General features: G+C 54.8%; 1 protein-coding gene and 3 gene segments (V, D, J or C); 3 read left to right on the top strand and 1 right to left on the bottom strand.

Moving 5' to 3' along the window:
• Window positions 1-1964: 1964 nt before the first annotated feature.
• On the top strand, window positions 1965-4301 carry LOC113999879. The gene is made up of 3 exons (XM_039387759.1): window positions 1965-2016; window positions 2462-2988; window positions 3117-4301. The coding sequence occupies exons 1-3, from the start codon at window positions 1965-1967 to the stop codon at window positions 3282-3284; spliced, it is 747 nt and encodes a 248-aa protein (XP_039243693.1). The 3' UTR covers window positions 3285-4301.
• A 5174-nt stretch (window positions 4302-9475) lies between these two features.
• On the top strand, window positions 9476-13272 carry LOC113999891. The segment is given in 3 exon segments: window positions 9476-9527; window positions 9956-10033; window positions 12143-13272. Coding segments are annotated over 3 exon segments (528 nt in total).
• A 1525-nt stretch (window positions 13273-14797) lies between these two features.
• LOC120324552 lies at window positions 14798-17697 on the bottom strand. The segment is given in 2 exon segments: window positions 14798-15832; window positions 17421-17697. Coding segments are annotated over 2 exon segments (546 nt in total).
• Window positions 17465-19686, top strand: LOC113996257. The segment is given in 2 exon segments: window positions 17465-17575; window positions 19190-19686. Coding segments are annotated over 2 exon segments (483 nt in total).
• Window positions 19687-25439: the final 5753 nt, after the last annotated feature.

Genomic DNA, 25439 nt, shown 5'->3' with positions numbered 1-25439 from the left:
GCAGCCCATGGAGGAGCAGGTGAATGCCTGAAAGATGGCTGTGAGCCTGTGGGAAGCCCATGCTGGGGCAGGCTTCTGGCAGGGACCTGTGGACCCACAAACTGAAGAGCACATACTAGAACAGGTCTCTAAGAAGGACTTGTGACCCTCTGGGGGACCCAGGCTGGATCAGTCTGTTCCTGAAGAACTGCACCCCGTGGAAAGGGACCCACGCTGGAGCAGTTTATGAAGAAGCATAGCCCAAGGGAAGGACTCACACTGGAGAAGTCTGTGGAGGACTGTCACCCATGGCAGTGACCCCAGGCTGGGGCTGGGGAAGGAATCCTCTCCCTGAGGAGGAAGCAGCGGCAGAGACAAGGTGTGATGAACTGACCACAACCCCCATTCCCCACCTCCCTGTGCCACTGGAGGGGAGGAGAGAGAGAATTGGGAATAAAGTTAAGTCCAGGATGGAGAGAGGGGTGGGGAAAAGGTGATTTTAGCATTTGTTTTGCTTCTCATTATCCTGCTCTAGTTTTGATTGGTAAACAATTCAACTGATTTTCTTAAGTCAAGTCTGTTTTGCCCATGCAAGTAAACAGTGAGTGATCTCTCCCTGCCCTTAACTCATGAGCTTTTCATGATGTTTTCTCTCCCCTGTGCAGTTGTGGAGGGAATGATAGAGCAGCTTCAGTGGGCACCTCTGAAGTGCCTCTTGCCTGTAGTGACCTTTGGTGAGATCATTGCCAGGGAGCTCTGCTGGGAGAGCTCAGCCAGGCCAGATTCCCCCTCCATGGAGATGCTCTCGGACTGAGGCACTCGTGGAAGTGAGAACAGAGCTCATTGATTTCTCCCCAGATCACAACTCTGTGGAGATGGGAGGGCAGCACAGGTGTGCACCTAGAGGTTCACCAGACCCTTGACACCCTCCACCCATACAGCCTCTGCAGGCTGGGAGCTGTCTGTCTAGGAAGCAGATCCATGGAACAGGATGTGGGGTTTTAGGAGACATCTGGCAGAACATGAGAGAGCAGCGCCCTTGCAGCAAGGAAGGTCAAGTGCATCTTGAGCTGTGCTAGTTGATAAGCTGTGAGCAGGTTCAGGGAGGTGACCCTGCCCCTCTGGCTCGTTGGAGGCCACATATGGAGTATTTCATCCACCCTGAGGCTCCCCAGTCCAACAAGACTATCAACAGACTGCAGTGAATGCAACAAAGGCCACCAAGTAGATTTGGGCACTGGTCAAACATGACATGCAGGGGCAGGCTGACCAAATCGTGTTACTTGTCTTGGAGAAGAGAAACCCTTCCATTCCCCTCATGGTTTTGCAGGACTTCATCTTATCCCGAGAGTCACAGTTGCTTTCAGATCTGTCTCTCTCAGGCCACAGATGGCCACATAACCTTGTCAACCCTGATCTTCCACCTGTCCTAGCCTTGTGCTCCATGAATGCAGACTGCATCTCCATGACTCCAAAGAAGGTGGGAGATGCCATGCCATGTCCGGGCTTTCTCTGGCTGAGCCCGGGATGCTGAGCCCAGAGGGATGTTCTGCCTCTCGTGCCCCTCGACCATTCTTACAAGCACGTGCCCTGGAGGACAATTCAGGAGTCCCCAGGTGCCAGTGAAGGAGGGATGTGAGGGAAGAGATGATGGCGGTGAAAGGAGCTCATGGCCTGTCCATGTTGAGCTCCCCGATACCAACCCGCTCCTCTGCCAGCCAGCCCGGCCCCGCCGCCCCGCAGTGCAGAGCCCCGACCGCCGCCGCGCTGCCGCCGCTCTCGCCTGCCCTCGGCATCCAGCCCGCCCCCGGCGAGAGCCCGAGCGGCGCCGGCGCAGGGCTCAGCCCCGGGGCGGAGCTGGCGGAGGAGGGCAGGGGAGGGAGAGGAAGGCAGAGGACGGAGAGGAGGCGGAGAGGAGGCGGCCCGTCCGGAGCCGAGAGCCGGGGCTGGCGGGGGCAGCGAGGCGCGGGCGGCGGAGCGGCGGGATGCGGCGCTGGCGGGGCGCGGGGCTGGCGGCGCTGGCCGCGGTGCTGCTCGGTGCGCGGGGCTGGCGGCGGGGGACCCTGGGGGCCGGGGGCTTTGTGGGACGGGGGCTCGGCACAGGACTATTCTCTGACACTCCTGCACATCCTCGGTTCTAATTTACGCTCTTTCCCCGCCTTTGCCGTCATGCTTTTCCCCTCCAAGAAGTCATTTCCTCCCTGCTCTCTCGTCATTGTTACTCTGTTTTTTAATCCATCCATCCATCCTTCCCTCCATCAATTCCTCCCAACCAATCTCTTTTCCTCTTTCCCTTCTCGTCTTTTTATCTCAGACTTTCCTTCAAAACATCCCTCATACTTTTGTCCACAACCAACTACCCTCACAGAAACAGTCTGGCCAAAGTTTATTCTCAGCACATATCCCCGTCAGCACTGTCATCCCCTGCCTCTGCACGGCATTTTCCGCTGTAGAAAAGTCATTCTTCTGTTCTCCCCGGCAGTGGCTGCAGGAAGAGCCCGGGTGCAGCAGGAACCGTTGGTAAAGACCACGGAAGGCACCGAAATCACCATCAACTGCTCACACCCAAAAATAGAGAGGAACGAAATGATCTACTGGTATCGTCAGCTCCCGGGCAGCGGCCCCGAATTCCTCGTGAGCTTTCACAAAGGCTCCAAAGAGCTGCCGGACAAGGCGGGTCAGGTGTCGGTGTCGCCAGACCGTCGCTGGAGCACCCTCTGTCTCTCCGGGCCCCGTGTTGGGGACGCGGCGGTGTATTACTGCGCCGTGGGAGACACGGCCAGAGGAGCCGGGGCTGCGGCCGGGCACGAACCGCCGCGGGCGGGGCCGGGCGGGGCCGGGGGCACAGCGCCGGCCGGGGCCAGCAGGGGCCGCTCCTGCACCTCCAAGATTTCTTTCTCAAACCATGTCCCGCCTTCCTGGGCCCCCTTGTTTCAAAGGGCTGCTTTCCAAGGGGCTTTCCGAATCGGTGTCCTCAACAGGCCCAAGTCCAACCTCCAGAAGTCGAGGGTACAGGTTTGGTTGATGCTCCCCCTTACTTCACCAAGTGTGGAAAACTCTAACATTTCATGGTCGCTGTGCTCCAGATGGCCTTTGATCAGCACATCTCTCACCAACCCTCTTCTGTTTGCAAACAGCAGGTCTGGGTGCTGTATAAACTACTCCACGATCAAAAGGGGCTTCAGACTCACCTGGTTCCCAAGCAGAAGGAGCTAAGAGAAGTGGATGAGACAGCAGGGGCTGGGGCTGCCTTTTCTACCTGCCCTTCACTACCGCAGTACCAGGGGCAGCCTTTGCAGAGGTAACAGTTTCTTCTCAAGCTCCTCTTGAATGCAAACCATCACAGCTGATGGTACAGACTGTGCTTTGGTTTCCAAACTGCTGCCATGCTCATGCCCCAGTGAAGACTTCTTGTGATTTTTGGGATGAAATGTTCCAGGATTTCCAGGGCAATGGAGTCGTAAATGTCAGGAGCACACTCAGCTCCAGGGCTGGATGGATCTGGAGCAGGCAAGTGATGTGTCAGTCTGGATCACACTGGTGGGCCTGTTTGAAGTGCTGTTTTCAAGAAGAAGCTGCAGCAATTCTCTGTGGCTACCTAAGGACTCCTGGGCATGAGGATGGGCCATGTCATTCCCTTTCCCTCCCTCCTCAGCTCATCCCAATGGTCACTGGTTGTTGCCTCTCTACGTGTGTGCTTTGGGTGGCTGCTTTGACCCCGTCCTGCCTAACACTGCCCTCAGGAAAGTATTCGGGGCTCTTCTGACTTCTGCCACACTGGTCAGTCTCTGAGCACACAAACAGTGCTATGGGCTTGCCTGGAGCCTTGTCCTTCCCTGCCCTGCAGTGTTGTCCCCAGGTGTCCTCAGCAGAGTCCATGGTTGGTTGTTTTCCTACGTGGGTTCCTGGTTTGTGTGCACTTGTGTGCAGCTGGGTTCCACATGAAATCCTGTGGGAGCACAAATTTGTGCATGAGTGTCAGGGTTAACAGAGAACCTGTCAGCAGCCTGGCAATTAGTGACGAGGAATTTAAACAACTTTTAGGAAATATTTACTGTAATGGCAGACAGAACAAACATAATGCAGCCCAGACCAAAGGTCACCAATCAAAATGTGTATAGTGTCACCAAAAGGATGTCACAGCATGGACAGTCTCTTCAGTGTCACCAATAAGAGTGTGTGCAGTGTCTTCTGTATCACCAATTAAAGTATATACAGCGTTTTATGCTTGAGACTTTTGACCAATTGTGTTGTGGCACGATAGTGTACAAAGAGTACAAAAGAAACACTTGAGAGCAATAAACAGCTTCCTGATCACCTTACACCTGGACTACATCTGATATCTGTGTCATTTTGGCAGTTCCAACTTTACCAACGACACGAATCCACACCACTGTGCCTGAGCCTCTCTGTGTGTGTGTCCTTGTGTGTAACTCAACAAGTGAAATGTGCTGGTTGCACTGGGAACACTCCATTGCTCTGCCCGTGAGCAACACAGAGCAGCATTTGCCCAGATTCAGGAGGAGCCTGAGTGCATGTGCTGGTTTTGGCCTGGGTGGAGGAAGCTTTCTTCACAGTGGTTGTTATGGGGCCATTTTTTGGATTTGTGCTTAAGCCAGGGTTGATAATACAGGGATGTTTTTGTTATTGCTGAGCTTACACAGAGCAAAAGCCTTTTCTGCTTTTCCTGCTGCCACGCTGGCAAGGAAATTGGTGGTGAATTGAATGCTGGGAGGAGCCAGAGCCAGGATAGGTGACTGACACTGAGCAAAGGGATATGCCAGATCATATGACATCATGCTTGGTGTTTAAAGCTTTGGGGGAAGAAGGAGGAAGGGGGGGAAATTTGTCATGATGGTGTTTGTCTTCCCAAGCACACATCATGCGTGATGGGACTGGCAGCCCCTCCACCCTCACCACACCCACACACTGCTCCAGACCAGCACACACCTGCTCTCCCCAGTGCTGGAGACCTCAAAAGGATAACGTTGGTTTCATGGACAGGCAGAACGACTGAGGGTTCCTGCCCCCCTCATGTATCCACCTGTGTGGATCTGCTTCCAGTGCAGTGCTGGGGGTGTTGGGTGGGACACAGCTCCCTCTCCTGTCCAAGCCCCTGCCCAATGTACCTGTGCAGCCCATCGACCAGGTGCTGAGTGAAGCAGCCACAGAGACGTTGTCCCAAACGGGGAATGAAGGAAAGGGACACGGCCCTGAGGTCACTGCGCTGTGAGAGGAAGAACAGCCCCTGTGTCTTGCAGAGGGAAAGGCAGAGTTCTGGCGACTGTTTTGGACTTCAGCCCACAAGGACCTTGTGGCAGTTTGAGCCACATTAGAAATCTAAAATCCAATTTCCAGGCTTCCCCCACCCCTTCTCAACAATTTATCCTAACACCGGAGAGAAACTTTCAGACCAGAGGCTACTGTAGGGGAAGGGGGAAGTATATACATTTATTTACGCAAATAAATACTATACAAACTAAAGGCAACTATATATATATATTACATTTCTATCAGTCAGTCCTTTCAAGCCCCTCCTTCAACTTTAGTCCAGGAGCAGCCTTTAAGGCTGATATGTAACACAGTCTTTTGCTGTGGGGGTGTTCTGGGCTCCTGAACACTCCCCCCTCACCAAGTTCCAGCGTTGTTTGTTGCAGTCTCTCCTCACAAAGTCCAAGAAGATAGCTTTGAGTCCTTGCTCTTCTGTTGCTGGTGATTTCTCCCTCTCAGTGTCTCACCTCGGTTTGTAGGATGCTGCAGTGCAGCTTATCAAGTGTCTGTGTCCTGGAATCTTCATTCCTCCACGTCAGTTTTCGGCTGCCCCCGATCAGCTTTGACAGGCAATTCCCGAGCTCTTGGCTCGCCTCCACTTTCACCTGGGATTCTTCTCCTGAGCATGGAGCTGATTTATCAGCCCATCCACTTGGTTCTGCTCAAATGCTGAGCCTTAAAATCCACTCCCCACTAGCCTAAATGTAGTGCAGGGAAAAAGCTGCCTAGCCTTGGCCACAGGCAGCTCGGTTCAATTATACCCTGTCCCAAGTGTCCTGCAGCTGCAGGGGGGGGGGAAAGAAGGCCTGGCCTCCTCCCTCTTACCTCAGGCACTGTGAAATTCTTCTTTCACAGCACACACTCCAAATGCTGACTCTAACTCTAGCCAAAGGCTGAGTTGGGGGGTCGCAGGGCTCCCCTCTTCCCCCCGGAGGAGAAGAGAGGGAGCCCAGTCACCCCCTGGCCTTGTCCACCTACCTGCAGCAGACACCAACAGCAAAACAACCAAGACAGAACTTGCTAACAGCTTCCAGTACTGTGATATATGATTTGGAGCAGAAGCGAACAACATGAGAGGTGATTGGCTCTCCAGGGTACATTGTCCTGGCACCCAATCACCTCTGAGCCCCCCCAGCCTCTCAAGGGAGGCCAATTTCAAACTATGACAACCTTTATCCCCCACACTGGAATCTCAGTCTGAGAGTCCAGGAACTGTCACTGGGAGTGAAGTGTCAGTGCATTCCAGACCACATGCTTCTCTCCCACAGGGATGAAGGAAACAAGTCCGATTTCAACCAGGGACTGTGCAGAGTGGGTAAGGCTCACAAGCCCATCTCCCTGCCTGGATGTCTGATAGACTGGGCATGTCCAGCTTGGAGACAGAGCAGCTGAGGGCTTCCTCTCTTCCCTCTAGCAAGCTTCATGAGATCATTGCCAGGGAGTTCTGCTGGGAGAGCTCAGCCAGGCCAAACTCCCCCTCCATGGAGATGCTTTTGGGCTGAGGCACTCGTGGAAGCTCATTGATGTCTCCCCAGGTCACAGCTCTGTGGAGATGGGAGGGTAGCACAGGTGTGCACCTGGAGGTTCACCAGACCCTGGACACCCTCTACCCGTACAGCCTCCACAGGCTGGGAGCTGTCTGTCTAGGAAGCAGATCCATGGAACAGGATGTGATGTTTCAGGAAACACCCGGGAGAACACTGGACAGCAATGCCTATCTTCCTGGACCTTTATCCTCTCCCTGGGTACACAGTGGCTTCCAAATCCATGTCTCTCATGTCCTGGGTGACCACATTGCCTTGTCATCCCTGACCTTCCGTCTGTGCTCCATGAATGCAGACTGCATCTCCATGACTCCAAAGCAGGTGGGAGATGCCATGCCATGTCCGGGCTTTCTCTGGCTGAGCCCGGGATGCTGAGCCCGGAGGGATGTTCTGCCTCTCGTGCCCCTCGACCATTCTTACAAGCACGTGCCCTGGAGGACAATTCAGGAGTCCCCAGGTGCCAGTGAAGGAGGGATGTGAGGGAAGAGACGATGGCGGTAAAAGGAGCTCATGGCCTGTCCATGTTGAGCTCCCCGATACCAACCCGCTCCTCTGCCAGCCAGCCCGGCCCCGCCGCCCCGCAGTGCAGAGCCCCGACCGCCGCCGCGCTGCCGCCGCTCTCGCCTGCCCTCGGCATCCAGCCCGCCCCCGGCGAGAGCCCGAGCGGCGCCGGCGCAGGGCTCAGCCCCGGGGCGGAGCTGGCGGAGGAGGGCAGGGGAGGGAGGGGAAGGCAGAGGACGGAGAGGAGGCGGAGAGGAGGCGGCCCGTCCGGAGCCGAGAGCCGGGGCTGGCGGGGGCAGCGAGGCGCGGGCGGCGGAGCGGCGGGATGCGGCGCTGGCGGGGCGCGGGGCTGGCGGCGCTGGCCGCGGTGCTGCTCGGTGCGCGGGGCTGGCACCGTGGGGATTGGGGCTGGGGCTTGAGTGGCCATGCAGATCCCGCGAGGCTACCGTCCTGCCTGGCTTCTTCATAGAAGACCTCTGCCCCCGAACTATCCTCCTGTCTGTCCCTCCCTGTTGAGAAAATCTTAGATGATGCAGGACATATACTGCATCAGACCTGCTTGCACAATCCGGCCTGCGTGCTGGACGGCAGGGACCTGTGTTCTCCAGCAGCAGATGTGTGTCCTTGAGCAGCAGATATCAGAAAGCTGCATAGAGGAAAACAAGGATGGAGGTTGTTATCCAGGGTGTGAGAAACCAGAAGATGGGGGGACCTGGAAATGTGCCTTGGCTAGTAGAGCCAATGAAGTTATAGATATAGTGTGTGAAAGTAAATGTAACCAATAGAAAGTTAGAATAGAGCGTGTGAACCCTGTAGGACCCTTGATAATGTGTGTATTTTTGGAATAAAGTTAGAGCATTGCCTGTACCTCTATGAGGATGTGTCTCTGACTCTCGAGCTCGTTTTTTGCATCTTCTCCTTTTACCTCCCTCTACTCCAAAAGGCATTCCCTAGGAACACTCATCGCTCCTTTCTTTGTCGAACCGTTCTTGTTTCCTTGCTTTACCCTGTGTCGTTCATAGAACTCATGCAATCCGTCCTACCTCTTTCCTACTTTTCTTTCTCTCTTTTTGGCTTTGTCTCGCAGCCTTCCATTCTTCAGCGACTCCACTAATCCACCTCTCGTTCCCGCCCTTATCTCTCTACCAAATACTAATGGACACTTCGATTACTGCATGCCTTGACATCCTCTTCAAATTCTTCTTCATGTGGTCCTGACTGCTTCTGGGCGATTTGTTGTGGGAAACAACATCCAGTGCAAAAAGCAATTCTGACGGCTTGTCTTCTTTATCTCCCCACCAGTGTCTGCAGGCAGAGCCCAGGATCAGGTGCAGCAGGACCCACTGGTAGAGACCACCGAGGGCAGTGAAATCACCATCAAGTGCTCACACCCCAACATACGAGTCGCAGATTTTATCCATTTCTACCAGCAGCTCCCGGGCCACAGCCACGAGCTCCTGGCACGCGCTGCTAAAGGGTCCAGAGAGGTGAAGGGCTGCGGGCTTGGCAGATGGAGACCCTTATTCCCAGCCCCGTATCTAGATCAAATCCAGAGTGATCCCAGGCACCCGTCACACCACAGAAAACATACTGTTCATTTTCGTTACCTCTAAATTGGCTTTTCCTCTACAAAACGTCTACAGTTATTTGAATAATGATAGACGTAATGATAATGGTTTTAATAAGAACATTCACATGAAAATTCTGCACCTCCTCAAGATGTAAAAGCTTGGATACTGAGTTGACCTCAGTGTAAGCAACACTGGCAGTGCCTCAGCACGCCTGGCAGCCCCCCGTGCCCCCTCCCCAGCCGTGAGGCTGCTGCTCTCAGCAGCGCTGCAGAGGTGAGGAGGGGCAGGTTTGCCTGGTGGGCAGGGAGAGAGGCTCCTGAATGGCGCCGACCATGTGCTGCCAGTCCCGGAGTGGATGTGCTTCCGATGGCGTGTGGGTGGTGTCTGGGCTGGCCCCCAGCTGTGTGCTGTGGCTGGCAATGCCAAAGGGATTTGTGCCGCTGCTTGTGCTGGTGCTGTGCGAGGAGGGGGCTGAGCCCGGGCCGGGGCGGAGCTGGCGGAGGAGGGCAGAGGAGGGAGAATGGGAGGGGATGGGAGGGGAGGCGGCCCGTCCGGAGCCGAGAGCCGGGGCTGGCGGGGGCAGCGAGGCGCGGGCGGCGGAGCGGCGGGATGCGGCGCTGGCGGGGCGCGGGGCTGGCGGCGCTGGCCGCGGTGCTGCTCGGTGCGCGGGGCTGGCGGCGGGGGACCGTGGGGGTCGGGGCTGGGGCTGGGGTGGCCGCGCAGGTCTCTGGAAGCTGCCGTCCCCTCTGGCTTCTTCACGGACCTCTGTCCCTGAATCATCCTCCCATCCATCCCTCACTCTACACCATCCCACATTCCCTCAGAAAATTCACGCCTCTCTTCTTTCTCCAACTGTCACTGCACCTTCCTTTCCTCTCTGTCTTTCTTTCTTTCTTTTGCCTATTATTCACACAGTCATGTCTCCACTAGTGATTGACATTTCTATTACTGCACATGTTGACATCCTCTGGATACTCTTCTCCTCATCATCTCTGTATGTCCCTGACTGCTTCTGCAGGATTTCTTCTGAGAAACAACTCACAGGACAAAAAGAAATTCTGATATTTTTCTTCTTTGTCTCTCTGGCAGTGGCTGCAGGCAGAGCCCAGGTGCAGCAGGAGCCGTTGGCACAAACCCCCGAGGGCACGGAAATCACCATCAACCGGGGTGAGGAAGGGGGGGACATTTGTCATGATGGTGTTTGTCTTCCCAAACACACATCATGCGTGATGGGGCTCTGCTCTGCTGGAGGCAGCTGAACACCTGCCTGCCCATGGGAAGCAGGGAATTAATTGCTTGCAACATTTGTTTTGCTTCCCTTCATGGCTTGTGTTTTCCCTGTTGAACTGTCTTTCTGTGACCCTGTGAGTTTTCTTGCTTTTACCCATGCAGTTGTCTCCTGGATCCTGCTGAAGGGGGAGTGAGTGAGCAGCTGTGTGGGCCTTGTTTGCTGGCCAGGGTGAAACCAGGACAGTGCAGTTGAACAGTGATGTACCAGCCTGCAACAGACCTGCTCAGGAAAGAGGCACTGACATGCAGCCCCTGCCCCCTGTGCCCTCCTTTACCTACTGCTCTACAGATCATGCTCTGCTGCTGCCAATTGCAGGGCCCAACAAGGACAGTTTCACCAAAATTTGCATCTTCCCCTCAATTCAGGATCAAATGCTGGCAGTGCCTCAGCAGGGCTGGCAGCCCCTCCACCCTCACCACACTCACACACTGCTCCAGACCAGCACACACCTGCTCTCCCCAGTGCTGGAGACCTCAAAAGGATGACGTTGGTTTCATGGACAGGCAGAACGACTGAGGGTTCCTGCCCCCCTCATGTATCCACCTGTGTGGATCTGCTTCCAGTGCAGTGCTGGGGGTGTTGGGTGGGACACAGCTCCCTCTCCTGTCCAAGCCCCTGCCCAATGTACCTGTGCAGCCCATCGACCAGGTGCTGAGTGAAGCAGCCAGAGACGTTGTCCCAAACGGGGACTGAAGGAAAGGGACACGGCCCTGAGGTCACTGCACTGTGAGAGGAAGAACAGCCCCTGTGTCTTGCAGAGGGAAAGGCAGAGTTCTGGCGACTGTTTTGGACTTCAGCCCACAAGGACCTTTATCCCCCTGTAGTGGGTTTCTGTGCCTGGGTTTTGGTTGCAGAGGGGGGCTACAAGGGTGGCTTCTCTCAGAAGCTGCTAGAAGCTTCCCCTGTCCCATGGAGCCAATGCCAGATGGCTCCAGGATGGGCTTCCTCCCGCTGGCCAAGGCCAAGCCTATCAGGAACAATGGTAATGCCTTTGGGATAACATATTTAGCAACAGAAGTTTGTTGAGCAGAAGGAATTCCAGCCAGGGAAGAGTGGAGTGAGAACGTGGGAACAACAAAGTAGACACCAAGGGCATTGCAGAAGGAGGGGGAGGAGTGCTCCAGGTGCCGGAGCTGTGGCCCCTGCAGCCTGTGGTGCAGACCGTGGTGGAGCAGCTGTGCCCCTGCAGCCCATGTAGGACCATCGGGGTGCAGAAACTCCCCTGGAGCCCATGGAAGAGCCCATGCTGGAGCAGGTGGATGGAGGAAGGAGGCTGTGACCCTGTGGGAGGCCCAAGATGGAGCAGGGTCCTGCTGGAGACCTGCAGCCCGTGGAGAGGGAAGCCCACGCTGGAGCAGGTTTTCCCTGGGTAGGACCTGTGGCCCCCGTGGGGGACCCACGCTGGTACAGCTCATCCGTGAAGGACTGACCCCGTGGAGGAGTGACCCACGGGACAGCAGGTTGGGAAGCGGCGGGATGCGGCACTGGTGGGGCACGGGGCTGGCGGCGGGGGAACGTGGGGGCCGGGGCTGGGGTCCCTCGAGGCTGCCGTCCCCTCTGGCTGCTTCACGGACCTCTGTCCCCGAATCATCGTGCAGTCCATCCCTCTCTCTGTGCCATCCATATTGCCTCAGAAATATCAATACTCTATGATTTCTTGGACTCTCCCTGGTTCTTTTCTTTCCCTTGTGTTTTTCCGTACAACTCATGCAGTCAGTCCTTCCCACTTGCTACTTTCTTTCTGTCTTTCTCAAATTTTTTTTGCTGCAGTGACCTCACCCCTCCACGTTTCCTTCACACATTCCTCTCTCCGCTAACGATCGATGGACACTGCCCTCACCGCATGTGTTGACATCCTCTGGAAACACTGCTCGTCATCATCTCTGTGTGTTCCTGACTGTTTCTGCGGAGTTTTTTCTGAGAAACAGGGGGGAGGGCTGATCAGAAAACACGTTTTGACGGTTTTTCTGTTTTTTTCTTCCCAGCAGTGGCTGTGGGCAGAGTCCAGGTACTGCAGGACCCATCGACAGAGACCATCAAGGGCATCGGTATATCTATCAACTGCTCCCACCCCAAAATCCAGTTCAATGAGTACATCTACTGGTACCGTCAGCTCCCTGGCCGAGAACCCGCACTCCTCATGAGCGGTCAGAAAGGGTTCAGAGAGATGCCGGACCCTCCTGGGTGGCTGTCAGTGTCGCCAGACCGTCGCTGGAGCACCCTCTGTCTCTCCGGGCCCCGTGTTGGGGACGCGGCGGTGTATTACTGCGCCGTGGCAGACACGGCCAGAGGAGCCGGGGCTGCGGCCGGGCACGAACCGCCGCGGGCGGGGCCGGGGGCACAGCGCCGGCCGGGGCCAGCAGGGCTTTGTCAAATGCTGTAAATCCCACCTGAGCTCAGACTCACTGACACCCTCGTCTTTGGAGCTTTCAGGGGATTTTCTTAGAAATACACAACTCAGTTAATTGTTCCTACAGCGGAGCAAAGTAGCGCCCCTTTGAAAACAGGGCGTTCCACTCCTACATAAAGCACAGGCTTGTGACCGAATGTCTGGGTGCCAAGTGACATACACAGCACAGCACAGGTCTGGGCATACTCCAGTCAGCTGCAATGTGTGTCCCTGACTTCTCCTGAGAAATCGTCTCCTGGATACTCTGATCCGTTCCGGGCAGGCACTGAGATTCTCTGGTTCATGAGGATCTTTTGTTTGGATAGGGGGAGAATTCTGACCTTGCCCGCAGTGTGGAAAAGGGACAGACAGACAGACAGTGAAACCGGCCTTGTTGGGCCGAAATCAGCAGCAGCGGAGCGAGAGCTGTGGACGGACAGGAAGAGAAGGGCTCCGGAGGCAGAACCTGCATTTCTCTGCCTCTTCCCTGGACACAGCTGTAGGGGGCAGGTGCCGTCAGCACTCAGCTGCACCCACGCGCCTTCTGACCCTGGCAACCTGCTGCTCTGTGGAGTTCAGGGCCAGCGGAGAGGACGGTATCCCTGGAATAGGCAGCAAATGAACTTCCCATGAGGGTGTTACGATCTGCTTAAATATTGCAGAAAGAGTTTTTGGATTTGAATATTCCCTTGAGCAAAATTAAAACTCATACAAGTTATCTGTTGATACCAAAACTGTTTTTTATTAATTGCTAAGAGATGCAAAGAGAAAGAGGAAAAAATAAGAAAAGGTTGGAAAATGCTAAGATTACTTTTAGAAGCAGAGAAAAGATACCACCAAAATCTACCTTTCCGTCGAACTGGTCTGTGGGGTGGGGGTGGAGAGAGAGAGAAGCAGTTTTCTGCTTTTTTTTTCTCTGTCTCTGCCGCTTTCAATGTTATCTCTTTAGCTGCAGGGGGTCTTAGTTCTCTGGAATGCAGCCAGGCTGTGGGCCTTGCCGCCGCTCACACCGGGCCGTGTCCCAGGCTGTGCAGAGGTCTCGGTCCAGCTGCACCTCTTGGCCCTCAGAAATATGGTCAGGGTGGAGAAACTCACGTGGGTGGCACGGTGGATCTCAGTCCACTTTAAGATGGCAGAAGTCCAGTCTCTGGTGATGGCAGGCAGCTCACTTACGGTGGCAGAAGAAACGATAAGGGCGAGGCGGAGGAGAGATCTTTAGCTGCTATAGCCAATTCTCTTTCCTACTCCTCTTTCCCCTGCTTTTCCCAAACTTTTCCTCATCTTTTATAGTGTTCAAAGGAGGTTGTGTGTGGTTTGTTGGCACGTAGCCTTATTCAGATGTTTGCAGAGATATGATAACCATGAACAATAACAGGATCTTTTGGCAGGAAAATTCCAGTGTAAAAATTTTCGTGAGAACTTCGGGTGGAAAACTGACACAATTTTTGGTAGGAAGTTTTTGACAGGCAGAAACAAAGGCAAAACATAATTTTTGGCATTTGTATGTTATCTGTCTGTTACAGAGGGACACACATGGACACACAGGGACACACAGGGACACACATACACAGACAGACACACACACACATGCACACACATAGACAGACAGACAGACAAACACGGACACACACCCACAGGCTCGTACACACCAGTGTGGAATCACACACAGATTTGTGCCCCCACATGTGTCCGTGCCAACCCGGCTGCTCCAAGAGCACACAAGGCAGGAACACACAGTCAGCCGTGGACTCTGCTGAGGACACCTGAGGTCAAAAGCAGCAGAGCTGGAGGATCGAGAGGAAGGACAAGGTGCCAGGCAAGCACAGGGCAGTCTGTGTTTACTCAGAGACTGCACAAAGTGGAGATGAGACAAAATAGTGCAGAGCACTTTCCTGAGGGTAGCGTTAGGCAGGACAGAATCAAAACCATCATCTCAGTGCACACCCATGGGGAGGCAACCACAAGTGAGCATCGGGGTGAGCTGAGGAGAGAGAGAAAGACAAGGCAAGGGGACATCATCCCATGCACAACAGCCTATGAGTGTCCAGTTGGGGGTGGCAGAACTTCTTCCTGAGGATGACACCTCAAGTGTCTCCACCAGAGTCACTCAGGCTGATGCATCACTCTCCTGCTCTGGATCCATCCAGCACTGGAGATGAGTCATGTGCCTGCACTGCTGCATTCCTGCTGCAAAATCCTGGGGCCTTTCATCCCAGGGCTAAGCCCTCACTGGGGAATGGGCATGGCACAAATATGGGAATGTAAAGGCAGCAGTGCAGGGCATGAGAGCACAGCCCATAGCACTCGGTGTGGTGGTTGGCATGCAAGATGAGCTTGTGAGGAAATTGTTAGCTCTGCAGAGGCTGCCCCTGGTTGTGTGGTAGTGAAGGGCAGGTATAAAAGGCAGCCCAACTTCCTGCTCTCTCCTCCACTTCTCCTCTGCCACACAGCAACTGGACGTTTTCATTGGGCACTTCTGAGCACTTTCAGAAATTGTTGGAGTCATGCAATTCAAGGAAGGAGCATTGCAGATAACGTCTTATTTATGTTTTTCACCCTACTTTGAACTCGGAACTCTGAGGGACACAACCCAGAGCAGGTACTCTAAGGGACAAGCCCAGTGGAAACCCTGGAGAAGCCACAGGCAGCAGGGAAAAGCAGAAAGCCAAGAGCAGCACAAGGAATCGTTGCAGAAGTGGTCTCAGCCTCCTGAATTGCCCAACAACTCCCTGGAGATGTTGGGAAGAAGAACCACGGAACCCATAAGTGACAATGAGCAATCTGGAAATTGTTTCACCTCTTTCTCCTTCCCCTCGACCACTGACACTCTCCTCTCCTGGAAGAGGGGCTCAGCCTGCAGATCTCTGGGTGTACAGGGGAAGCAGCGCTGCCAGGGGACAGCGGAGGGTCCCTTTCCCCAAGCTCAGCCTTGCACAGACACATCCCCTCCCTCCCCTGGCTTGTTGCACAGCCCAGGGAGCTCCCTGCACCAGGGTGTCTCGCACAGCACAGAGGTACAAAGCACTGTCAGAGACCTCCACTTCCTCCACCTGCAGGACACTGTATTTCCCCGTGGTGTTCAGCTCCGTGCTGATACGGCCGCTCTGCCTCTGGCCGGCCCCCGCCTGAGACGAGAGCAGCTGTGGGGCTTGTCCTTTCCTCTGCTGGTACCACAACAATCCATTGAAGTAATTGGTCTGGTATGTACAGGTGGTCTGGAAGAGGCCTTTCTGCTTCACCAGGACTTCTCCATCTTCCTGGGTGACAACGATCTGCCCCATGGTGCCTGGAAGAAAGTGAAGGTCAGCAGCTGCACAGGGAAATACTATGGCAAGATAAAGTAAACTGGATGCTAAACCCTGGTGGAGAAAGCTGCCTGCCCTGTACGGAGATGGAGACTCCCTACTGGAGACAGTCAGATGAGACTCCTTTTGGGCAGGATCTCAGAGCTCTGAGCTCAGGAAGAGCCTGGAGAAGAGGAGGCTCAGAGGTGACCTCATCACCGTCTATAACTACCTGAAGGGAAGTTCTAGCCAGGTGGGGGTTGCTCTCTTCTCTCAGGCACTCAGTAATAGGACAAGGGGGCACGGGCTTAAGCTCCGCCAGGGGAAATTTAAGTTGGATATCAGGAGAAAATTCTTTACAGAGAGAGTAATCAAGCATTGGAACGGCCTACCCAGAGAGGTGGTGGATTCACCATCCCTGGAGATTTTTAAACGCAGATTGGACGTGGCACTGAGTGCCATGATCTAGTAAATGGACTGGATTTGGACCAAGGGTTGGACTCGATGATCTCAGAGGTCTTTTCCAACCCAATCGATTCTATGATTCTATGATTCTATAAGATCCTGAGGAGACCTTTGCTGTCTCTGTCTTCTTGCTCCTCCTACTCAAAGGACCAGGGAACAGCCTGTCTTACCTTAGCTTTTGTGCTGGAACCAGCACATCTCCAGCAGGTTGAGGAGCTTTTGGAGGAACAGCAAAAAGATTCATCCATCCCTCTTACCTCTGAGGGTTCCTCGCTCCCTGAGTACACACAATTCTGAGCTTGCAAAGAGGGAGACCTGTCTCTTTTGACAGCCAGAAGAAAATGAAACCATGGCAGATATTTGGGCAGCCTCGAGGCAGAATGGGACACAGTCCATGTGTAAAGTCAGTGAGATGAGAGCTTGAAAGTGTCTGGGCCAACTTTGGCAGGAACTGCTGATTTTCTTCAGAGAGGGAGAAATGTGGTACTGCAGAGACAGCTGAGATGTCCTGTGGTGGCAGCAGGTGGATTAGAAGAGAGAAGGAGAGGGAGGTGGATTGAAGGGGAGAGCAGAAAAGGAGAAGGGGTCTTAGGTTTCTCTTCTCTTCTCTTCTCTTCTCTTCTCTTCTCTTCTCTTCTCTTCTCTTCTCTTCTCTTCTCTTCTCTTCTCTTCTCTTCTCTTCTCTTCTCTTCTCTCTACCGTCTCTCCTTCACGCTTTCCTCTCTCCTTCTCTTCTCTGCCCCCCTCTTCTCCGTTCGGCGTCGCTGCTCGTCTCTCTCTTCGCTTCTCTTCTCCTTTTCCCCTCCCCTCTCTCTCCTTCCTCTTTCTCCTTCCTTCTCTATCATCGTCTCTGCGCTCCTCCTCCTCGCTATTTCTCTTCTCTTCTCTTCTCTTCTCTTCTCTTCTCTTCTCTTCTCTTCTCTTCTCTTCTCTTCTCTCTTCTCCCATTGCCTTTATAAAAATCAGTGCTTCCTGAGTGAACACATGCAAGACAGCAAAGTTGAGAAGATACTTTGCAATGATCTTTCTCTATTCAATGGTATTTCCCCACAGGGGCCTGATAAGGCTGTTGAGTGTTTCCTGGGAGGAAGAAGAAGAGTGCACTGATGAAAAGCCAGGACTTACCCAGGAGGTGGCCCAGGCAGACAGTGAGGACGAGATATGCTGCTTGTTTGCTGAGAGAGTCAGAAACCACCTCCCAGCCCCGAGACAACAGTACTGCCAGAAACAACATCCTTGGGGGAGCAAAGGAAGAAGGAGGGCAGAGATATTATCTTTCAGTGCGTGGAATGCTCTCTTTGGGTTTCTCCCTCCCCCAGCAGCAGCCCCTGTGGCTCCCTCAGCCGATGGCATTCTGAGCATTGCCTGGCTCTGGGGCCTCCCTCACGGGCAGGGGCTGTTCCCGGTCAGCTCGCAGGGCAGTCCCCCCCTCCCCAGCTGCAATGGCCTGCTCTGCTGCACACCCACTGCTGGGCTTTTGGGAGCTCCGGGGCTTCTTCCCCACTCAGGTTTCACATCTTGCCGTGCTGTCCTCAGCTCTCTGGGCTCGTTGCAGTTCCCTCGGGGAGCACGTGTCTCCTCCCTGTCTGTGGCTTCTCCCCTGTCCTTCTTCATCTGCCCAGGACAAACGCCTCTCTCCCAGCGGCCAGGAACGGGAGATGGGCCCCACCAGAGAGCTGCCTGCGAGGGGTGGGGCTGGGACAGCCCTGCCCCACCCATCTGAAAGGGCAGGTGAAGGGCTGCGGATGGAGACCCTTATTCCCAGCCCCGTATCTAGATCAACTCCAGAGTGATCCCAGGCACCGTCACACCACAGAAAACATACTGTTCATTTTTGTTACCTCTAAATTGGCTTTTCCTCTACAAAACGTCTACAATTATTTGAATAATGATAGACGTAATGATAATGGTTTTAATAAGAACATTCACATGAAAATTCTGCACCTCCTCAAGATGTAAAAGCTTGGATGCTGAGTTGACCTCAGTGTAAGCAACACTGGCAGTGCCTCAGCACGCCTGGCAGCCCCCCGTGCCCCCTCCCCAGCCGTGAGGCTGCTGCTCTCAGCAGCGCTGCAGAGGTGAGGAGGGGCAGGTTTGCCTGGTGGGCAGGGAGAGAGGCTCCTGAATGGCGCCGACCATGTGCTGCCAGTCCCGGAGTGGATGTGCTTCCGATGGCGTGTGGGTGGTGTCTGGGCTGGCCCCCAGCTGTGTGCTGTGGCTGGCAATGCCAAAGGGATTTGTGCCGCTGCTTGTGCTGGTGCTGTGCGAGGAGGGGGCTGAGCCCGGGCCGGGGCGGAGCTGGCGGAGGAGGGCAGAGGAGGGAGAATGGGAGGGGATGGGAGGGGAGGCGGCCCGTCCGGAGCCGAGAGCCGGGGCTGGCGGGGGCAGCGAGGCGCGGGCGGCGGAGCGGCGGGATGCGGCGCTGGCGGGGCGCGGGGCTGGCGGCGCTGGCCGCGGTGCTGCTCGGTGCGCGGGGCTGGCGGCGGGGGACCGTGGGGGTCGGGGCTGGGGCTGGGGTGGCCACGCAGGTCTCTGGAAGCTGCCGTCCCCTCTGGCTTCTTCACAGACCTCTGTCCCTGAATCATCCTCCCATCCATCCCTCCCTCTACACCATCCCACATTCCCACAGAGAATTCACGCCTCTCTTCTTTGTCCAACTATCACTGCACCTTCTTTTCCTCTCTGTCTTTCTTTCTTTCTTTTGCCTATTATTCACACAGTCATGTCTCCGCTAGTGATTGACATTTCTATTACTGCACATGTTGACATCCTCTGGATACTCTTCTCCTCATCATCTCTGTATGTCCCTGACTGCTTCTGCAGGATTTCTTCTGAGAAACAACTTACAGGACAAAAAGAAATTCTGATATTTTTCTTCTTTGTCTCTCTGGCAGTGGCTGCAGGCAGAGCCCAGGTGCAACAGGAGCCGTTGGCACAAACCCCCGAGGGCACGGAAATCACCATCAACTGCTCACACCCGACCATACGGACCAATGACTATATCCACTGGTACCGTCAGCTTCGGGGCCGCGGCCCCGAATTCCTCGTGAGCATTCACAAAGGCTCCAAAGAGCTGCCGGACAAGGCGGGTCAGGTGTCGGTGTCGCCAGACCGTCGCTGGAGCACCCTCTGTCTCTCCGGGCCCCGTGTTGGGGACGCGGCGGTGTATTACTGCGCCGTGGCAGACACGGCCAGAGGAGCCGGGGCTGCGGCCGGGCACGAACCGCCGCGGGCGGGGCCGGGCGGGGCCGGGGGCACAGCGCCGGCCGGGGCCAGCAGGGGCCGCTCCTGCACCTCCAAGATTTCTTTCTCAAACCATGTCCCGCCTTCCTGGGCCCCCTTGTTTCAAAGGGCTGCTTTCCAAGGGGCTTTCTGAATCGGTGTCCTCAACAGGCCCAAGTCCAACCTCCAGAAGTCGAGGGTACAGGTTTGGTTGATGCTCCTCCTCACTTCACCAAGTGTGGAAAACATGGTCACTGTGCTCCAGATGGCCTTTGATCACCACATCTCTCACCAACCCTCCTCTGTTTGCAAACAGCAGGTCTGGGTGCTGTATAAACTCCCCCATGATCAAAAATATTAAAATTCCACCGATGGCATTGGTCTTTATGCCAGAGCAGATGCAGGAAATCATACATAAGACTGTAGTGGCTGCCAAGAGAAAGTTTCACCAGTCCCAAGGGATGAGATGTACATGTTACAGCATCCTCTCCCCCAGATTGGCAGCCAACTCCTCAGCACAAACCCTCTGTGGGGAGCAAGGAAGCAGTGAAGAGCTCTGCACCCACCTGCAGCTCTGCTGGGAAGTGCAATCCCACAATCCTTGTCCTTGCTGATGTGCCCGTTCTCCTGTAGGTTCAGTGTCACAGGGATGTCACCTCCCACAGTATTTCACTGTCTCCCTGTCCCCACTCGCTGTGACAGCCCTCAGCTGCCCTCCCCTGCTTTGCTGCAATTTCCAGCCTTGACTCATTCAGCAGCCAAAGGATGGTTCCCCTCAACAGAGGAGCCATTGCAGGCTGTCCCAACCTCCCATTTCTCTGTCAGTGGAGAAGGCTCTCCTTGTGCCATCACCCACTTCCACTGCTGAGAAACTCCTTTCCACTTTGACAGCTTGGAGAGTGTCTGCAGGGGTGGGAAAGTCAACACGGAGGCCAGGCTTGAATTCAGCAGAAAGATGTGAGGAGTCAAAAGAGGGAAAGGACATCCCTGCATGTGGAGGACAGCAGTGCAGGGAGCCCGGGGGCATCTGAGAGTCTGTCCTCCTTGGTGGAGGAGAAGTTCCTGCATGGTGCCTGTCTGCCTGTCCCTTAGAGGGAGAGGAGACAGATGGTCCCCACCAGGCTGACCATGGTGGGACCTTGCTGCCAAGGGGAAGCAAAGCAAACAAAGAAAAGGGAAAGGCAAAGCCATTCACCTCTCCTGGTACCAACATGGAAAAATGTCCATCCTCACTCAGCCCAGCACCATGTTCTGAGTCCCCTGAGGTGCCTCCCTGGGGCTTTCCCAGTATCTTCTTCAGGGGAGGGACCTTTTGCCACAATAGCATCTGAAGATGTGGGAGCGGTTGAAACAAAGAAGATAAAAATACATGGCTAAAGTTTAAGGCCTATGTTAACATAACCTTCAGAACTTAGCATAACTATGACTCTGTAAAAGTAACTGCTTGCAAGCAGAAAAACAACATGGCTGGAAGGGGAAACACCCAACTGGAAGGGAAAGATAATAGCTGGAAGAAGTGCTTCAGGACACAGCAGGTGTAATCAATAGCTTTACAAGGGGTCTAAAGGATGGATGGGGAATGTTGCTGCTTGGAGTGATAATCATATGTAATAGCAGGTATAGAGAATAGGTAACCAAATGTATAGTTAGATAAGACATCTACCCACCTAACTTTGTACTGAACCTTGAAGAATGTATGTGTTAGATAAAATTCAGAGCTTGTTTACTTCCATGTATAAATGCTTGTTGGGTTCTGGCACTCGTTGGACATGTGTATGGCAGTGCTACCCCTACGTGTACCCCAGCTGAGTAAAGGTGTGCTTTATCTATACACTGCGTACCTGCTGTGTAGAAATTGCCTTGAATCAAGGTCACAGCCCCCGGAGTTGATGGGCACTCTGTCAGAGCTGAGGATGCTGCCAACGGCAGTGGAGGTGGAGGATCCCACCACGGTGTTCTGTGGGAAGGAGCTGAGGATGGGCCCGGGCAGGGTCACCAGCACAGCCGGTGGCTCAATGACAACGGTGGAGCTCTGGCACTGCCTGACACAGCACTCATTGCAGCTGTTGGCCAGCGGGGCCGTGCCATAGGGTTGGTAGGAATGGCATGGGATGTAACAGGACATGGGATGCCCAGTGTTGGGGGGCACCTGGGAGAGGGAGCAGACAAGAAACAGAGCACAAGCGTGAATAAGAGCAAACAAGGTCACTGCTGAACTGGGAGCTGCAGGCATGGCAAGGAGCCACACCTTCTTCCTTGTGCTGCAAAGAACAGCCTGGCCCAGAGAGTCTCTCCCCTAATTTGTTAAGCAAAAGCCACATTCCAGCCTCTCTCTAGCACATATTTTACAGCCAACAACTTGCCATGACAGCAAGCTCCAGGGCCCAGCACAGGACACAGCCAGAATCATCTGAGATGTCCAACCAGTGGAGATCTCGCTGTGGAAGAGGAGGAGAAGGGGCTTCAGACTCACCTGGTTCCCAAGCAGAAGGAGATAAGAGAAGCGGATGAGACAGCAGGGGCTGGGGCTGCCTTTTCTACCTGCCCTTCACTACCACTGGACCAGGGACAGCCTTTGCAGAGGTAACAATTTCATCTTGAATGCAAACCATCACAGCTGATGGTACAGGCTGTGCTTTGGTTTCCAAACTGCTGCCTTTTCATTTCTGGGTTTCTTCCATGTCCCAAGGATGGCTTTGTTTGAACCCTAGGATTTCTAGGGTAAGAATGAAATAATGCAGCTCAGGACTCAGCTCCAGGGCTGGATGGATCCAGAGCAGGCAATGATGTGTCAGTCTGGATCACTCTGGTGGGGTTGCTTAAAGTGCTGTTTTCAAGAAGAAGCTGCAACAATCCTCTGTGGATACCCAAGGACTCCTGGGCATGAGGATGGGCCATGTCATTCCCTTTCCCTCCCTCCTCAGCTCACCCCAATGGTCACTGGTTGTTGCCTCTCTACGTGTGTGCTTTGGGCGGCTGCTTTGACCCCGTCCTGCCTAACACTGCCCTCAGGAAAGCATTTGGGTTTATTTTGAATCTTCTGTCTGTGTGCAGCCTGTGAGTACACAAACAATGCCACGGGCTTCCCTGAGGCCTTGTCCTTCCCCACAGTGCCCCAGCCCTGCGGTGTTGTCCCCAGGTGTCCTCAGCAGAGTCCGTCATTGGTTGTATTCCTGGTTTGAGTGCACTTGTGTGCAGCCAGGTTAGTGTGAATTCATGTGCGTGGGTTTGCACGGCGAGGTTTTGGTACTGGGGGAGCACTAAAGGGGTACCTTCTCTGAGAAGCTGTGAGAAGCTTCCTCCATGTCCAACAGAACCAATGCCAGTCAGCTCCAGGACGGACCCACCGCTGGTCAAGGCCGAGTCAATCATCAATGTCAGTGACACACATCTGTGACAACACTTGTAACAGGGGAAAAAATGATTGTGCAGAGGAAACTGCAGCCAGAGGGCAAAGGAGTGAGATGGGAGCAGAAATCACCTGCAGCCCATGGAGGAGCAGGTGAATGCCTGAAAGATGGCTGTGAGCCTGTGGGAAGCCCATGCTGGGGCAGGCTTCTGGCAGGGACCTGTGGACCCACAAACAGAAGAGAACATACTAGAACAGGTCTCTAAGAAGGACTTGTGACCCTCTGGGGGACCCAGGCTGGATCAGTCTGTCCCTGAAGAACTGCACCCCGTGGAAAGGGACCCACGCTGGAGCAGTTTATGAAGAAGCATAGCCCAAGGGAAGGACTCACACTGGAGAAGTCTGTGGAGGACTGTCACCCATGGCAGTGACCCCAGGCTGGGGCTGGGGAAGGAATCCTCTCCCTGAGGAGGAAGCAGCGGCAGAGACAAGGTGTGATGAACTGACCGCAACCCCCATTCCCCACCTCCCTGTGCCACTGGAGGGGAGGAGAGAGAGAATTGGGAATAAAGTTAAGTCCAGGATGGAGAGAGGGGTGGGGAAAAGGTGATTTTAGCATTTGTTTTGCTTCTCATTATCCTGCTCTAGTTTTGATTGGTAAACAATTCAACTGATTTTCTTAAGTCAAGTCTGTTTTGCCCATGCAAGTAAACAGTGAGTGATCTCTCCCTGCCCTTAACTCATGAGCTTTTCATGATGTTTTCTCTCCCCTGTGCAGTTGTGGAGGGAATGATAGAGCAGCTTCAGTGGGCACCTCTGAAGTGCCTCTTGCCTGTAGTGACCTTTGGTGAGATCATTGCCAGGGAGCTCTGCTGGGAGAGCTCAGCCAGGCCAGATTCCCCCTCCATGGAGATGCTCTCGGACTGAGGCACTCGTGGAAGTGAGAACAGAGCTCATTGAGTCTCCCCAGATCACAGCTCTGTGGAGATGGGAGGGCAGCACAGGTGTGCACCTAGAGGTTCACCAGACCCTTGACACCCTTCACCCATACAGCCTCTGCAGGCTGGGAGCTGTCTGTCTAGGAAGCAGATCCATGGAACAGGATGTGGGGTTTTAGGAGACATCTGGCAGAACATGAGAGAGCAGTGCCCTTGCAGCAAGGAAGGTCAAGTGCATCTTGAGCTGTGCTAGTTGATAAGCTGTGAGCAGGTTCAGGGAGGTGACCCTGCCCCTCTGGCTCGTTGGAGGCCACATATGGAGTATTTCATCCACCCTGAGGCTCCCCAGTCCAACAAGACTATCAACAGACTGCAGTGAATGCAACAAAGGCCACCAAGTAGATTTGGGCACTGGTCAAACATGACATGCAGGGGCAGGCTGACCAAATCGTGTTACTTGTCTTGGAGAAGAGAAACCTTTCCATTCCCCTCATGGTTTTGCAGGACTTCATCTTATCCCGAGAGTCACAGTTGCTTTCAGATCCGTCTCTCTCAGGCCACAGATGGCCACATAACCTTGTCATCCCTGATCTTCCACCTGTCCTAGCCTTGTGCTCCATGAATGCAGACTGCATCTCCATGACTCCAAAGCAGATGGGAGATGCCATGCCATGTCCGGGCTTTCTCTGGGGAACGTACTTCTCCCATGCACTGCCTCACGGTAGCACTGGTGCCACAGTCCCTGCCCAACCGGGCTGTGTCCCCACACGAAGTGCCCCAGCTGCCAGCAGGGATGCTCCCCGTGACAGGCCAGGAGAGGCTGAGCCCGGGGTGCTGAGCCCGGAGGGATGTTCTGCCTCTCGTGCACCTCGACCATTCTTACAAGCACGTGCCCTGGAGGACAATTCAGGAGTCCCCAGGTGCCAGTGAAGGAGGGATGTGAGGGAAGAGACGATGGCGGTGAAAGGAGCTCATGGCCTGTCCATGTTGAGCTCCCCGATACCAACCCGCTCCTCTGCCAGCCAGCCCGGCCCCGCCGCCCCGCAGTGCAGAGCCCCGACCGCCGCCGCGCTGCCGCCGCTCTCGCCTGCCCTCGGCATCCAGCCCGCCCCCGGCGAGAGCCCGAGCGGCGCCGGCGCAGGGCTCAGCCCCGGGGCGGAGCTGGCGGAGGAGGGCAGGGGAGGGAGAGGAAGGCAGAGGACGGAGAGGAGGCGGAGAGGAGGCTGCCCGTCGGGAGCCGAGAGCCGGGGCTGGCGGGGGCAGCGAGGCGCGGGCGGCGGAGCGGCGGGATGCGGCGCTGGCGGGGCGCGGGGCTGGCGGCGCTGGCCGCGGTGCTGCTCGGTGCGCGGGGCTGGTGGCGGGGGAACGTGGGGGTCGGGGCTGGGGCTGGAGTGGCCTCAGAAATCTCATCACTCCATAGTTTGTCTGACTCTCACTGTTCCCTTCTTTTCATTGTGATTTCCGTATTACTCATGCAGTCAGTCCTTCCCACTTGCTACTTTCTTTCCCTCTTTTCTTTCTCTGTCTCATTTTTTTGTTACAGTGACCTCATCCTTCCACGTTTCATTCACACATTCCTCTCTCCACAAACGGTCGATGAGTTGTGATCTGGGGAGACTCAATGGACTCTGTTCT

Source organism: Pipra filicauda, unplaced genomic scaffold (genome assembly GCF_003945595.2).
Source record: "Pipra filicauda isolate LSUMZ 115617 unplaced genomic scaffold, ASM394559v2 scaffold589_size259243_pilon, whole genome shotgun sequence".
NCBI lineage: Eukaryota > Metazoa > Chordata > Aves > Passeriformes > Pipridae > Pipra > Pipra filicauda.
Note: the sequence above shows the minus strand (reverse complement) of the source record. Positions and strands in the feature narration are given on the sequence as shown.